This window comes from Hypanus sabinus, chromosome 18 (assembly GCF_030144855.1).
Source record: "Hypanus sabinus isolate sHypSab1 chromosome 18, sHypSab1.hap1, whole genome shotgun sequence".
NCBI lineage: Eukaryota > Metazoa > Chordata > Chondrichthyes > Myliobatiformes > Dasyatidae > Hypanus > Hypanus sabinus.
The window spans coordinates 66,358,911-66,375,266 of NC_082723.1; the positions used below are offsets into that span (position 1 = coordinate 66,358,911).

General features: G+C 48.7%; 1 protein-coding gene across 1 annotated transcript in view; it reads left to right on the forward strand.

Moving 5' to 3' along the window:
- adgrd1 (adhesion G protein-coupled receptor D1) overlaps window positions 1–16,356 on the forward strand; it is a 202,776-nt gene that overhangs the window by 21,031 nt on the left and 165,389 nt on the right. Inside the window, 3 exon segments of the mRNA XM_059993522.1 lie at window positions 7,537–7,629; window positions 12,681–12,803; window positions 14,288–14,464. Coding sequence (XP_059849505.1) covers window positions 7,537–7,629; window positions 12,681–12,803; window positions 14,288–14,464 — 393 coding nt within the window.

Consider the following 16,356-nt stretch of genomic DNA (forward strand, 5'->3'; position numbering starts at 1 on the left):
CTCTCGCTTGCTCCCGTTCAAAGTCGTACAGAGCTTCCGGTAACGGGTCTCAGCTCCCCTGTGGGGGTCAGAGTGTCCGGTGTCCAGCCGCTGCAACCCGTGGTTCAGGCAGACACCTCCGACAGGGAAATGGGCCTCATGTCTTAGTTTTGTGATCGTCGGGAGCGGGTCCTCAACCCACTCCTCCCCTTCCTGCTCACTAACTAGCTGGAATTCTGTCCCACAGCCACTGCTACAGCAACAACTTGCGTTTACGCAGTGCCACTGGTGACAGATGCCGTCTGCAGGGGGTAATGGGGGCCTCCCTACCGCTGTCCCTCAGGATATCCCAACCCTGTGTGTTAACTGCCCCAGAGGTGACTAGAGCCAGTGGCTGCACTCCCTCCTTGCCGGATCTGCCCTCCCTGTCCCATCAATCACAGGAGAATCTGGGGAGGATTTGCAAAGTTCATGTTTGAGTTTATTATCAGAGTACATATGTCACCGTATACAACCCTGAGATTCTCTTTCTCGAGGACATACTCAATGAATCTATAGAATAATAACCATAACAGCATCAATGGAAGACCACACCAACCAGGGAGTTCGACCAGAACACGACAAACTGTGCAAAATAATGTCATAGAGAAGTACAGCACAGAAACAGGCCCTTCAGCCCATCTAGTCCATGCTGAAACCATTTACACTGCCTATTCCCATCGACCTGCGCTGGGACCATAGCCCTCCATACCCCTACCATCCATGTAACTATCCACGTTTCCCTTAGACGTTCAGATCAAGCTCACATGCACCACTTGTGCTGGCAGCTTGTTCCACACCCTCACCACCTCTGAGTTCCCTTTAACTCTTCACCTTTCACCCTTAACCCATGACCCCAGTTTGCAGTTTCACTCAACCTCAGTGCAAAAAGCCTGCTTCCATTTACCCTATCTAAACCCCTCAGAGTTTTGTACACCTGTTATCAAATCTCTCAATCTTCTATGTTCTAAGGAATATAGTCTTAACTTATTCAGCGTTTCCTTATAACGCAGGACCTCCAGACCCAAAAACATCCTTGTAAATTTCCCCTGTACCATCTCAACCTCATTTACACCTTTCCTGTAGGTAGGTGACCAAAACTGCACACACTACTCTAAATTAGGCTTCACCAATGTCTTATGCAATTTCAAAATAACATCCCATCTCCTGTACTCAATACTTTGCTTCATGAAGGACAATGTGCCAAAAGCTTTCTTTGCAACGCCACATATACTTGTGCCAGCACTGTTAATGAATTATGGACCTGTTTTCCCAGATTCCTTTGCTCTACCGCTCTCCTCAATACCCAGCCGTTCAGTGTAAGACCTCCCTTGGCTGGTTGTACCGAAGTGCAAACCCTCGTACTTGTCTGCATCAAATTACAGCTCCCATTTTCCCAGCTGAAGCAGATCCCTCTGTAACCCACGATAGCCTTCCTCACTGTCCACTACATCCTGAGGCTCGGTGCTGATCCAGATAAGCACAGGTCACTGAAGTACGGTAGATGACAAGCAGCGCAGGACCCAGCACTGATCCCTGTGGCACTCCTCCAGTCAGAGAGGAAACCCCTCACTGTCACTGTCTGGCTTCTCTCACAAAGTCAACGTCCAGTCCAATTTACTAACCCATCCTGAATGCTGAGTGACTGAACCTTCGTGATCAGCCTCGCATGTGAGACCTTGTCAAAAGCCTTGCTAAAGTCCATGTAGACAGCGTTCACTTCCTTGTCTTTCATCTGCTTTCCTGCTAATTTCCTCTAAACACTCCATAAGATTGAAATAATACATGAATTAGTAATAAATATTGAGAACATGATTGAAAAGTCCTTGAAAGTTTGGTGATGAGGCAAGTGAAGTTGAGTGAAGTTATCCCCTTTGGTTCAGGAGCCTGATGGTTGAGGGGGTAATAACTGTTCCTGAACCTGGTGGTGTGGGTCCTGAGGCTCCTGTACCTCCTTCCTGATGGTGAGGGGTAATAACTGTTCCTGAACCTGGTGGTGTGAGTCCTGAGGCTCCTGTACCTCCTTCCTGATGGTGAGGGGTAATAACTGTTCCTGAACCTGGTGGTGTGAGTCCTGAGGCTCCTGTACCTCCTTCCTGATGGTTGAGGGGTAATAACTGTTCCTGAACCTGGTGGTGTGAGTCCTGAGGCTCCTGTACCTCCTTCCTGATGGTTGAGGGGTAATAACCGTTCCTGAACCTGGTGGTGTGAGTCCTGAGGCTCCTGTACCTCCTTCCTGATGACAGCAGTGAGAAGAGAGCACGGCCTGGGTGGTGGGGGTCCCTGATGATGGGTTGAAAGGGAACCAGCGCGATATGATATGGAGGTAGAGTGACGTGTTCACTGTCCATTCAGAAACCCGAAGGTGAAGGGGAAGAAGCTGTTCCTGGATCGTTGAGTGTGTGTCTTCAGGCTCCTGTACCTCCTCCCTGATGGTAGTAGTGAGAAGAGGGCATGTCCTGGGTGGGGAAGGTTGGATGTTGGATGCCACCTTCTTGGCACACTGTCTCTTGAAGATATTCTCGATGCTTGGGGCGTTGTGCCCGTGATGGAGCTGGCCAAGTCTACAAGCCTCTGCAGACTCCTGTCATCCTGTATATTGGAACTTCCATACCAGGCAGAGATGCACGGAGTCAGAATGCTCTCCACGGTACATCTATAAAGCCCTCCCCTCCACTGAGCACATCTACAGGAAAGCAGCATCCATCATCAGGGACCCCCACCACCCAGGCCATGCTCTCTTCTCACTGCTGCCATCAGGGAGGAGGTACAGAAGCCTGAAGACACACACTCAACGATTCAGGGACAGCCTCTTCCCCTCTGACATCTGATTTCTGAGTGGACAACGAACCCTTGAGTAAAACAGAGAAGCAGGCCCTTCAGCCCATCTAGTCCATGCCAAACCACTGCTCCCATCGGCCTACACCAGGCCCATAGGCCTCCATACCCCTCAATAACCATGTACCTATCAAACTTCTCTTAAATGTTGAATTCAGCTGGCATCCACCACTTGCACTGACAGTTCGTCCCACACTCTCACCACCCTCTAGTGAAGAAGTTTCCCCTTGTTCCCCTTAACTTTTCTCCTTTCACCCTTAACCCATGACCTCTGGTTGTAGTTGCACCCAACCGCAGTGGAAAAAACCTGCTTGCATTTACTCTAGTATTTATACTGCCTCAATACTTTCCCTTTTTGCACTACTTATTTAACTTTTTAAATACATATATATATATACTTAACAGTTTTAAAAATTATTATGTATTGCGAAGTACCGCTGCCACACAACAAATTTCCAAGCGTATGCTGGTGATATTAAACCTGATTCTGGCTCACACCGACAGTCCATTTCCAGGGAACGGGCATGTTAACACACAAACTCGATTGTGTTGTTTGAAATGACTTTTTTTCTCTCTCTGTCTGTGGCTTTGAGTCATAATTTTGTTTCAGCATAAACAGACTCTCTTCCACTCTCACTCCCCTGAGATTACACTGAACAAATGTCAGTTCCCAGTTTTCTGTGCATTAGGGTTGTGGAATGTTCTGTCATTCAGTGAGGAGTTAGCTAACCGATTGGGGGGAGTGGGCGAGGGAGGGGTGGTTCCTGTAACACTTCTTCAGTGTTGCTCAGACACTCCACTGATCTCCCGCCACTCTGATTATATTGGATAACGTGGTGCAGTAAATCTGTGCCTGATACCAATTCTTTTTCCATGAAGAGTTTGCTAGACTGGTTCACCTTCTCTGATGGTCAGAGCCATAGAGTGCTACAGCACAGAAACAGCCATTTGGCCCATCAAGTCCATACTAGATGGGATGATTATGCAGTGAAAAGCTTGTTTTGCATCTTGTTCATACAGAACCCAGTCTTAGCTCCCACACCACCAGGTTCAGGAACAGTTATCACCCCTCAACCATCAGGCTCCTGAACCGGTGTGGGTAACTTCACTCACCTCAACTCTGAACTGAGCCTAGGGTCCCACACCATCAGGTTCAGGAACAGTTATCACCCCTCAACCATCAGGCTCCTGAACCGGTGTGGGTAACTTCACTCACCTCAACTCTGAACTGAGCCTAGGGTCCCACACCACCAGGTTCAGGAACAGTTATTACCCCTCAACCGTCAGGCTCCTGAACCAGCATGGATAACTTCACTCACCTCAACTCTGAACTGAGCCTAGGGTCCCACACCACCAGGTTCAGGAACAGTTATTACCCCTCAACCATCAGGCTCCTGAACCGGTGTGGATAACTTCACTCACCTCAACTCTGAACTGAGCCTAGGGTCCCACACCACCAGGTTCAGGAACAGTTACTACTCCTCAACCATCAGGCTCCTGAACCAGTGTGGATAACTTCACTCACCTCAACTCTGAAATGAGCCTAGGGTCCCACACCACCAGGTTCAGGAACAGTTATCACCCCTCAACCATCAGGCTCCTGAACCAGTGTGGATAACTTCACTCACCTCAACTCTGAACTGAGCCTGGGGTCCCACACCACCAGGTTCAGGAACAGTTATTACCCCACAACCATCAGGCTCCTGAACCAGTGTGGATAACTTCACTCACCTCAACTCTGAACTGATTACACAAGCTATGAACTGGTTTTCAAGGGCTCTACAACTCGTGTTCTCAGCATTATTTATTTATGTTATTCATTATTAATATTTGTTCTTCATTTACCTATTGAGATGGAGCATAGAACAGGCCCTTCCAGCCCTTCCAGCCATGCTGGCCAGAAACCCCTCGAGTTAACCCTAGCCTAATCACGGGTCAATTTACAACGACCCATTAGCCGAGCAGCGGGTCATCTCTGAGCTTTGGAAAGTGTAACACCCGGTCACGGGAAGAACGTACAAACTTCTTCCAGACAGTGGTGGGAATTGAACCTGCGTCGCAGGTACTGTGAAGCGTTGTGCTAACCATTTTACAACCGTGTGGCCCCACAGGAGTGTAGGGCGCAGCACAATGCTTTACAGTCCCTGCACAGCAGTACAGTTTGTCTTTTGCACACTGGTTCTTTGTCAGTCTTTGTAGTTTTTCATTGATTCTATCTCTTTGTTTTTACCAGGAACGCCCGCAGGAAAATGAATCTCAGGGGTGTATATGGTGATACATATGTACTTTGATAATGAATTTACTTTGAACTTTGATTCAGCAGTCTGGTGTAAAAGCCCAGGTACAGACCATCGGATCTGGGGTATTCACCTTTCTGCAGTCCAGGTACAGGAGCAAATATCTTTGAAAAGAGAGGCTTCTCCCGAGCAGAGGTTCAATGTTGATCCACTGCTGCCTGGCATCTAATCTTCTTCACTGTGAACAGTTGTCTAACCCGGAATCTCCACCTGCACTGCTCCTTCTCAGTTGCTCTAACCCTTTGTTCTGATTCTGTTGCTGTTTTGCCCTGTTCCACTTCAATCATATGATCTCTATGAACAGGAGCAATACTGATTTTTCATTGTATCTCTGCATGTGCTGATAACAAAAAACAATTCTAATTCCAATATTCAGCACCTTATGCCTGTACTGGTTCTACAAATGTTGCCCAATCATCTCATCTTCTGTTCTTTCTTTTTATTTAATTTTTGAGCTCTGTTAGGCCATTCAGCCCATCTAGTCTGTTCCACCATTAGATCATCATCGTCATGTGCCTTGTTGTATAATGTTGTTGATCGTGGTCATTCCATGACCATGACTGTTCTTGGCAAATTCTTTTGCAGAAATGGTTTGCCATTGTCTTCTTCTGGGCAGTGTCTTTACAAGACGGGTGACCCCAGCCATTATCAATACTCTTCAGAGATTGTCTGTTAATGGTCGCATAATCAGGACTTGTGAAATGCATCACGTGACCCTGATCGGGGGATAAGCAGGTGCTGCACCTTGCCCAAGTGTGACCTGCAGGCTGGCAGAGGGAAGGAGTGCCTTTGGTAGAGATCTATCTCCACCCTGGCACCCATGATTCATTTTTGCTCTCAACCCCATTCTTCTGCCTTCTCCCCATGACGTTTGACACCCTGACCAATCAAGAATCTGTCAGCCTCTGCTTTAAATATACCCAATGACTTGGCCTCCACAGCTGTCTGTGGTAATAAATTCCACAGATTCACCACCCTCTGGCTAAAGAAATTCCTCCTCATCCTTGTTCTAAATGGATGTCCCTCTATTCTGAGGCTGTGTCCTCTGGTCTTAGACCCCACACTATAGGAAACATCCTCTCCACATCCAGTTCATCTAGGCCTTTCAATGTTCACCAGGTTTCAATGAGGTCACCCCTCATTCATCTGACCTCCAGTGAGAACAGGCCCAGAGCCATCAAACGCTCCTCATACATGAACCTTTATTCTGCATTCTGTTATTGTTTTACCTTGTTCTACCTCAGCGCACTGTGTAATGATCCGATATGTATGGACAGTGTGCAGGAAAAGCTTCTCACTGTCTCTCGGTATATGCGATGATAACATAACATAATAACAGAGGTTAATGCAACACTATTACAGCTTGGGGGTTCAAAGTTCAGAGTTCAATTCTGGCATTGTCTGGAAGAAAGTTTGTAGGTTCTTCCTAAGGAATGCGTGCGTTTCCTCCGGGTGTCCAAACACCAGCCGGTCAGTAGTTAATTTGTCACTGTACATTGTCCGGTGACGAGGCTTGGGTTAAATCATTGGGTTGCTGAATGGTGTGGCTCGAAGGTCTGTTCCGCACCTTAACTCTGGATACAACGAAATAAGTAAAATATTCCAATTCTGATATTCAGCACATCATACCTGTCTGGCTCTGAGAAGGCTCTCCGGACATCTCTTCTCCAGCTCTTTCCCATAAACCTGTCCGGTATTCCCATCGGCCACCTGCACCTTCCTCCTTGTCAGAGCCCCATACCCTCAGGTCAGTGTTGAATTCCATCTGGGAATTCCCACATTCGAGCAGTGCAGGATCCCAAATGGTCACTGGGTCCTGGTGCCCAGTCACCCCAGGTTTGATTCCTATTCGGAAGATCCTGTAAGCACAGACTGGATCTCCTGCTCAGAAATGTTGGGTTGAGGAAAAGTGGGAATTTTGGGAGCGCTGCTTGGCACTCTTCCTCAGGACTCAGTCAAGGTCAGGTTCAATATCACCAGCATAATATAGTGAAATTTGTTAACTTTGCCGCAGCAGTACAGTCCAATATATATTACCAGAAAATAACCTGAATTACAGTAAGTATATATACGGTGTATATAATAGTTAAATTAAATAAGTAATGCTAAAATAGAAATAAGAAGTAGTGATGTAGCGTTCATTCATTAATTAGATGGCAGAAGAGAAGAAGGTGTTCCTGAAATGTTGAGTGTGTTGAAATATTCTCCTGGCTGTATGGGACTAACTGTACCACCATGCGCAGTAGAGATGATCATGGCCCATAAAGAAAGCTCAGACTGGCTCGAGAGCCCTTGCCCTGCCTCGTCGCGGGTGGGGGGTGGCGGTCCCACGTGGAACAGCTTTGCATCTTTTCTGACCGTGAATTGATTGGCTGTTTTGCAGGCATCCAAGTGTTGAAGTCCGCCTCGCATTATTGGCCCTTGGGTCGCGTGGAGGGATTGAACGAGCTCTGTGACGTCAATGGAAGCCAAACAGGTTATGTCAGCGCCAGCAAATGATGATGTTCACGTCTGTGTGTATACCAGCTGGTTCCCCCCTCCATGTTGTACTTTTATTCATTGTGATACAACGCGGAGCAGGGCCTTCCATCACAACAAACCGCACTGACCAGCAACCTATTTAACCCCAGCCTAGTCACAGGACCATTCACAATGACCAATTAACCTACTACCCCAATGCACCTTTGGACTGTGGGGGAAACCGGGACATCCAGAGAAAACTCACGCACTCCTTGGGGAGGACGTACAGACTCCTTACAGAATTGAAATCCGAACTCTGATGCCTCGAGCTTTGATTGGGCGGAGCTAACTGCTAAGCCACCAGGCCGCTCCGTGGAATACCAGCGAATGAGAGGCAGGCCTTATAGAGATGTCTAAAATCTTTGAGGGCTTGACACGGTTGGGGAATCAAGAACCAGAGAGCACAGGTTTAAGGTGAGAGGGGCGGTTTAATAGGAGACTGAGGGGTAACTTTTTCACCCAGAGGGTGGTCAGTATACGGAACGAGCTGGCAGTGAAAGTGGTTGAGGCAGGTACATTAACAACATTTAAATGACATTTGGACAGATAGATGGATAGGAAAGGTTTAGAACAGACGTTGCCAACCTTTTTTATGCCATGGATCTGCTGTGACTGTGATCAAGGTCACAGGGAGACTCTGAAGTTGATGATATCAGCCATTGTTCTTAGCTGCATCTTAAACTCAATCTGCAATTCACATTTGGATCTGAAAACTAGTTGCTGCTGAAATCAATGTTACCTCTATTCCATGACAACACAATATGCCCTAACAGACCAAAACCATTAAGCAATGGGAAGTTAGGAACACCTGATTTAGAAGGATATGGGGAAAATGGGCATTTTGATCAGCATGGACCAGAGGAAGTTGTCGAGGGAGGTACATTTATCATCAGCATCATCATTATGTGCTGTGTTGTATTGACATGGGTGATCGTGGTCTTTCCGTGACCATGATGGTTCTTGGCAAATTTTTCTACAGAAGTGGTTTGCCATTGCTTTCTTCTGAGCAGTGTCTTTACCAGACGGGTGACCCCAGTCGTTATCAATACTCTTCAGAGATTGTCTGCCTGGGGTCAGTGGTCACATAACCAGGACTTGTGATCTGCACCGGCTGCTCAAACGACCGTCCACCACCTGCTCCCGTGGCTTCACATGACCCTGATCGGGGAAAGGGGGAGTTACATTTTGCCCAAGGGTGACCCACACTCTAGTGGAGGGAAGGAGCATCTCACACCCCCTTTGGTGGAGATGTACCTCCAATCCACCAGTCTGATACTAACAAACTTTAAAATCAATTGGACAGGTATATGGACAAGAAATGTTTCGAGCGGGGGTTCTCCAACCTGGCATCCACAGAGCCCTCAGTTAATGGCATAAAAAAGGTTGGGAAGCCCTGGTTTAGAGGGATAAGGGACCAGGTCCGATAGGCATCTTCATTAGCATGGCCCAACTGGGCCGAATGGCCTGTAAGACTATGTTATTGCCATGAATGTCAGACATGGGCTAGCACATTAGTGTAATGTTACTACAACACTAGTGACCCGGGTTCAATTCCCTTCGCTGCTTGTAAGGAGTTTGTACCTTCTCCCCGTGATCCTCAAGTTTCCTCCGGGTGCTCTGGTTTCCTCCCACAGTCCAACAATGTTGGGGTTAGTAGGTTGACTGGACACACGGATGTAATGAGATGGTGTGGGCTCCAAAAGGGCCTGTTAACATGTATTTCTACAGAAGAAACAGGACTAACTGCAATGACCATCTTGGTTAGCATAGACCAGTTGGGCAGAAGGGCCTGGCTCTGAGCTTTATGACTCTAAACCTTCCTGGAAAGTTTGCAGATATTAGACAGTAGGAGTCTTACCTTTTGCACGCATTTTTCTGAGCTGCACACGCTCTAGTGAGAATGAAGATGTTAGCAGTAGAATAGTTCTACTCCTCTGAGGGGACCACCACCTTGTGGCTGGAGGCTTGCGTGCCTCAGTGACCCAGAGAGCTACGTTGGCTGGAGTTGGGGCTTTATGCTTTGGCTCTTGGTAGGGTCACCCATGCCAAACAGGTCAAAGGGTAAAGGCCAGACTAAAAGAGGTCCTCAAGTTCTCCAGGTTTGGGGGTTCAGCTTAGAGCTAACAACTCTGACTGGTAAAACAAAACTGTTATGGAAACAGCAATGAGGAATCCTTCTACATCAGAAAGGCCCAAAACCATTAAAGATGGAGGAACTTCATTGCTGCCTTAAATGCCAGCAGTGTAACAGGCTGTATTGATTGATTGATTAACTCTAGATTGTACAGGGTAGTCCAAGGTCCAATGGGCAGAAATAATGTGGTGAAGTTTGAACATGTTTTGGTGTCAATGCACTGCCACCCGGTGATCTGGTGGTTAGTAACTGTGTGGTAATGTTTGAACGTGTCTCTGTCCGCGACACGCTGACCGGTGGGGTGACGGTCAGTAACTGCACAGTGATGCTTGGGTTTGGGTCTGTCTGTGTCCACGACACGCTGACCCGTGGGGTGACGGTCAGTAACTGTACAGTGATGCTTGGGTTTGGGTCTGTCTGTGTCCACGACACGCTGACCCGTGGGGTGACGGTCAGTAACTGCACAGTGATGTTTGGGTTTGGGTCTGTCTGTGTCCACGACACGCTGACCGGTGGGGTGACGGTCAGTAACTGTACAGTGATGCTTGGGTTTGGGTCTGTCTGTGTCCACGACACGCTGACCTGTGGGGTGACGGTCGGTAACTGCACAGTGATATTTGGGTGTGTCTATGTCCACAACACACTGATCTCGGCCTGATTTGTATTTCTCCTTTTCTCTCTGACAGTTCTCCGATCTCACCGTTTCACTGTGCTCCCCTCCTATAATTCTTCCTTTCTTTACACCATTGACTCTGCCTTCTCTAACCTGTCTCCAGTTGTAGGTGAGAATCTTCTCTCTGTCCTCATTTTCCATTTGTGTGTGTGGAGCAGAGGTAGCATTTATGACTTGTAACCTTTGGATAATTGTAAATGAGCCTGAGATAAAGATGATGGATCATTAATTCGGGTGTGGTAAATCAGCCAATAAATGTCTCATAAAGACAAGCGATTCTGCAGATGCTGGAAATCCAGAGCAACACACATAAAATGCTGCAGGAACTCTGCAGCTAAGGCAACATCTATGAAGTGGAATAAATATCTCATAACCCTTAAAATGCAGATGATAGCTTGCTGTTCCAAACTGATGGCATGAACATTTATGTTCTCTAACTTCCAGTTATTTCTCTCCCCTCTCCTTTCTCTCTTTTTCCATTCCCCATTATGGTTCCCCTCTCACCCCTTCTCTTCCCCTCACCTGCCCATTACCTCCCGCTGGTGTCCCTCCTTCCTTCCCTTTCGCCCATTGTCCATTTCCCATCCTCTCCTATCAGTTTCCTTCTTCTCCAACTCTTTACCTTTTCATGGGGTTGTAGGGTGGAGATAGATCTCTATCAAAGGAGATGTACGGTGCTGGTTCCCTCCGCTGGCCTGCAGGTCACCCTAGGGCAGGGTGCAGCACCTGCTTAGTCCCCCCCCCCACCCCAGCCCACTGCCCGATCAGGGTCACGTGAAGCCATGGGAGCAGGTGGTGGACGGTCGTTTGAGCAGCCGGTGCAGATCACAAGTCCTGGTCATGTGACCGTTGACACCAGGCAGACAATCTCTGAAGAGTATTGACAATGGCCGGGGTCACCCGTCTTGTAAAGACACTGCCCAGAAGAAGGCAACGGCAAACCACTTCTGCAGAAAGATTTACCAAGAACCATCATCATCAGGACCATGATTGCCCATGTCGTACAACATGGCACATAATGAATCAACCTTTTTCACCTTATCCCCTCTTTCCCCAGCCACCCACCTTCCCCCTCACCCAACACCTTCCAGTTTATCCTCCTTCCCCTCGCCCACCTCCTTATTCTGGCACCTTCCCCCTTCCTTTCCAGTCCTTATGAAGGGTCCTGGCCTGAAACGTTGACTGTCTATTCATCTCCATAGACGCTGCCTGGACAGGAATGGAAGGGGAAAGAGGCCAGAATGTGCAGGTGGGGGGGAGGGGGGAGTACAAGCTGGCAGGTGATGCAGTATGTGAGGCCGGGTGAGGGGAAAGTTAGGTAGGTGGTAATGAAATAAAAAGCTGGGAGGCGATTGGTGGAAATTGTAAAGGGGCTGAAGAAGAAGGAATCTAATAGGACAGGAGGGATGGACCACAGGGGACCATGAAGTCCCTCCAGCCTTTTGTGTCTGCTGCTCTGGATTTCCAGCATCTGCAGGACCTCGTGTTTATAAGTAACTGCTTGTTTTGTGTTTGTTTTTGTGCTGACCTTTGCCCAAGACTTTTTCTGGGGTTTGGTTCTGAGTTCCTGGTTTCTCAGGGTGTGGATTTACAAGCTCCACTGGTATTGGGGTATGTGTCGCAGACCAGCTCGGAATGTGATTATCGGATGGGATTTATGAGCGGGGGGGAGGGGGAGGGTGTGTGGAAAGTAAGTCTCTCTTCACCAGATCTGGGAAGTCCTTCCGGAGGAGGTGATAGCGACAGCCTCTGAAGGGTGGACTCGTGGTTGTGGAGGAGGGAACGTCTCCCGGGATCAGGGGTAAGGTTGGGTGTGGGCTCCCCGGTTCCTGGGCAGTGTCAGGTTGGCACAGACCTCGGGTTCTCGCTCCTGACTGGGTTGTCAACACGTGACTTTGCCATCAGAGTCCCGGTGTCGGTCTGCTTTCCAACGGCCAGTAGGGGGGAAACTAGGTGTGTGACTGGCAAAAGGGCTGGCATGGATGACATGGGCCGAAGGGCCTGTTTCTGCGATGTTTGTTCAACTTTGCGACCTGATTGGTGAGTTTATGAGTGCGCCAGGTAACCCTTCTCCCACCTCCAGTGCCTTCCGTCTGTTAAACTAAACCTTCAGGCATCCCCTCCATCCCCCTGGGGCCATGCTGGGAAGCCGCTGGTGGCCCCTGTGCTCTGACTCACTGCTGCCCGCTCTGTCCTGCAGACGTGGTGGAGGGTGTGGTGAACAAGGGGATCTATCTGAATGGAAACGCTGGCGCCACTCTCCTGCACTTCGGAAGCTCCAAGAATTCGTGCATCAGTGACCTGGAGCAATGCGGAGAGGCAGGTTAGTTCCACCACGGGCCGCTTGATTCCAGAGCAAGCAGTCCAACCCCCCCCAGTGAAGATGTCCTTTGCCCACACCCCAGCCGCGGCGTCCCAGACGGTTGTGTGGCAGCAAGGTCCCACCTGCAGGAAAGCTCCCACTATGGTTAAAGAAGCACAGAGAAAGTCTACAAGGATGTTGCTGGGAAGAGAGGGCCGTCTCTCCCGGAGGCGTTCCGGTGGCAATTAGCATTCCGAAGGGAGCTAGTTTGATAAATGGTTCACAGAAGAGATTGGCAGGTACGTGTGAAGGGAGAGAAGCACGGAGGATGGGCTTGTATTGAGTATAGAGTATGAATTGAGACCACTGGCCTGGTTCTGTGCCAACTCCATTACTATACACGTCTTTCTGAGCAAGACCACATAGTCCGCTCCCAGTGCAGTATTCACTTGGTGAGGCCAAATTTGGAGCATTGGCTGCAGTTCTGGTCACATACCATTACCGAAAAGTATCGGTAAGTTTGAAAGAGGGCAGAGAAAATTTACAAGGATGTTGCTGGGACTTGAGGACCCGAGTTATAGGGAAAGATCGAGTAGGTTAGTTCTTTATTCCTGAAGTCCTTATATAGAGGGACCTCCATCTAGAATGGAGATAAGGAGCAATTTCTTCAGCCAGAGGGTGCCGAATCTATGGAATTCATTGCCATAGGTGGCTGTGGAGGCCATTTCAATGGGTGAAATTAAGGCAGAAGTTGATAGTTTCTTGTTTAGTCAGGGCATGAAAGGTTATCAGGAGAAGGTAGGAAATTCGAGCTGAGAGGGAAAAATGGATCAGCCATGATGAAATGGTGGAGCAGACTTGATGGGCTGAATGGCCTAATTCTGCCGCTATGTCTAATGATCTTATTCCCTAGAGTGTAGGAGAATGAGGGGAGATATGATAGAGGTATACAGATTATGAGTGGTACAGACACGAAAAATACAGGCCTTTTCCACTCTGGATGGGTGAGACTACAACCAGAGGGTGAAAGGTGAAATGTTTAAGGGGAACGAGGGGAAATGTCTTCACTCAGAGGGTGGTGAGAGTGTGGGACGAGCTGCCAGCACAAGTGGTGCATGTGGGTTGGACTGCAACATTGAAGAGAAGTTTGGATAGGTACGTGGATGGGAGGGGTGTGGTGACCTATGTTTCCGGTTCACATCAATGGGAGTAGGCAGAATAACAAGCATGGACTAGAAGGGCCGAAGGGCCTGTCCCTATGCTGTCGTGCTCTGTCACTCTAGGACTAGTGACAGATGACCCTTGGCTATCATTGGTTGGTTTCTATCTGTCTTTCATCAACAACTCTGGGAAATGGGTTATCGAACCATTGACCTTGACCTACTTTCAGGCTTGCCCTTTGACCCCACCCACTCCGCCCCTCAGAACGCATTCCCCTCCGGCCCACGGACGTTGGCGGAAGCGTCTGGGATTCCCAGGTGCAGTTAATGTCGCTCTTTCCGCAGGCGTCAGCTTTTCCTTCTTCTGGAAGAACCTACAGAAACAATCTGGCGTCAGCACGCCATCGGGCGGGAAGCTGATGTCAAACCGGTTCTCCGTCTACGCCAGTGTCAACAATGGCTTCATCGAATTCTACACCCGCAAAACCTCGCACTCGTGGAAAGCCTCAATAAGCCCACCAGGTGAGCCTGCTTTCAAAATATCTCCCACTGAATCAGAATAGAGTTTATTGTCCCTGGTGCACAACATGACATTTGCTGTTTCGGGAGCAGGAGTGTACAGAAAGAAATTCAATTTATCTCATTACAATTATAAAGTATAAAAAAGAAATAATGAGGCAGTGTTTATGGGTTTCACTATCTGTTCAGAAATCTGATGACACAGGGGAAGAAGCTGTTCCTGAATCATTGAGTGTGTGTCTTCAGGCTCCTGTACCTGCTCCTTGATGGTGGCAATGAGAAGAGGGCATGTCCTGGGTGAGGGGCGTCCTTAGTGATGGATGCCGCCTCCTTGAGGCATCGCCTGTTGAAGACGTCCTGGATGGTGGGGGAGGCTCGTGTCCATGGTGGAGCTGACTGAGTTTACAAATTTCTGCAGCTTTTTCCAGTCCTGTGCAGTGGCCCCTCCATAACATGCATCCAGTTAGAAGGCTCTCTACAGTACATGTGTAGACATTTGTGAATCTTTGGTGACGTACACATTTGGAGATGCTCTCTACCTCCTCTGCACTCTGGGTAATTAGAGCCGGGGGTCCACCATTCACTCACTATAGTGGGGTAGTGCTCGGGGGTTCAATGCCCATTCAGAAATCAGATGGAGGAGGGGAAGAAGCTGTTCCTGAAACATTGAGTGTGTGTCTTCAGGCTCCTGTACCTCCTCCCTGATGGCAGAGGGGAAGAAGCTGTTCCTGAATCACTGAGTGTGTGTCTTCAGGCTCCTGTACCTCCACCCTGATGGCGGAGGGGAAGAAGCTGTTCCTGAATCGCTGAGTGTGTGTCTTCAGGCTCCTGTACCTCCTCCCTGATGGCGGAGGGGAAGAAGCTGTTCCTGAAACATTGAGTGTGTGTCTTCAGGCTCCTATACCTCCTCCCTGATGGCGGAGGGGAAGAAGCTGTTCCTGAATCACTGAGTGTGTGTCTTCAGGCTCCTGTACCTCCTCCCTGATGGCAGAGGGGAAGAAGCTGTTCTTGAATCGTTGAGTGTGTGTCTTCAGGCTCCTGTACCTCCTCCCTGATGGCAGAGGGGAAGAAGCTGTTCCTGAATCACTGAGTGTGTGTCTTCAGGCTCCTGTACCTCCTCCCTGATGGCAGAGGGGAAGAGGCTGTTCCTGAATCACTGAGTGTGTGTCTTCAGGCTCCTGTACCTCCTCCCTGATGGCAGAGGGGAAGAGGCTGTTCCTGAATCACTGAGTGTGTGTCTTCAGGCTCCTGTACCTCCTCCCTGATGGAAGCAATGAGAAGAGGGCGTGTCCTGGGTGAAGGGGGTCCTTAGTGATGGATGCCGCCTTTTTGTGGCATCGCCTTTTGAAGATGTCTTCAGTGGTGGGGAGGCTATTGTCCATGATGGAGCTGCCTGAGTTTACAACTTTCTGCAGCTTTTTCCGATCCTGTGATGAAACGAACCCTCGAGCTTTAAAGCATTGGGCAGCTGGTGTTTTGCCTCAAACCACCCCATGGGTTGGGGGCATCTGTCCCCACCTGCCGGTGCTGCCCTCCAGTGTTCGCTCCATGAAAGACAAATCGGATTGTGTTTGTCTGCGGACTGCTGCGGGCTTATTCTTGCTGATAACATTCAGGCACCATCAATCTACAGAGTGTGACACTCAAGGACTTGGGTTACATTATATTTTATTGTGTGACTGTATAATTACTGTTACCTTATATGTGCTGTGTGTGCTTTGTGCTGTGTTTGACTGTTGGTGTTGTGTTTTGTGACTTGGCTCTGAATAGAAATGGTTTTGTGGCCAAGTTTGTGGATGATTCGAAGATAAGTGGAGGAGCAGGCAGTTTTGAGGAAGTAGAGAGGCTGCAGAAGGACTTAGACAGATTAGGAGAATGGGCAAAGAAGTGACAGT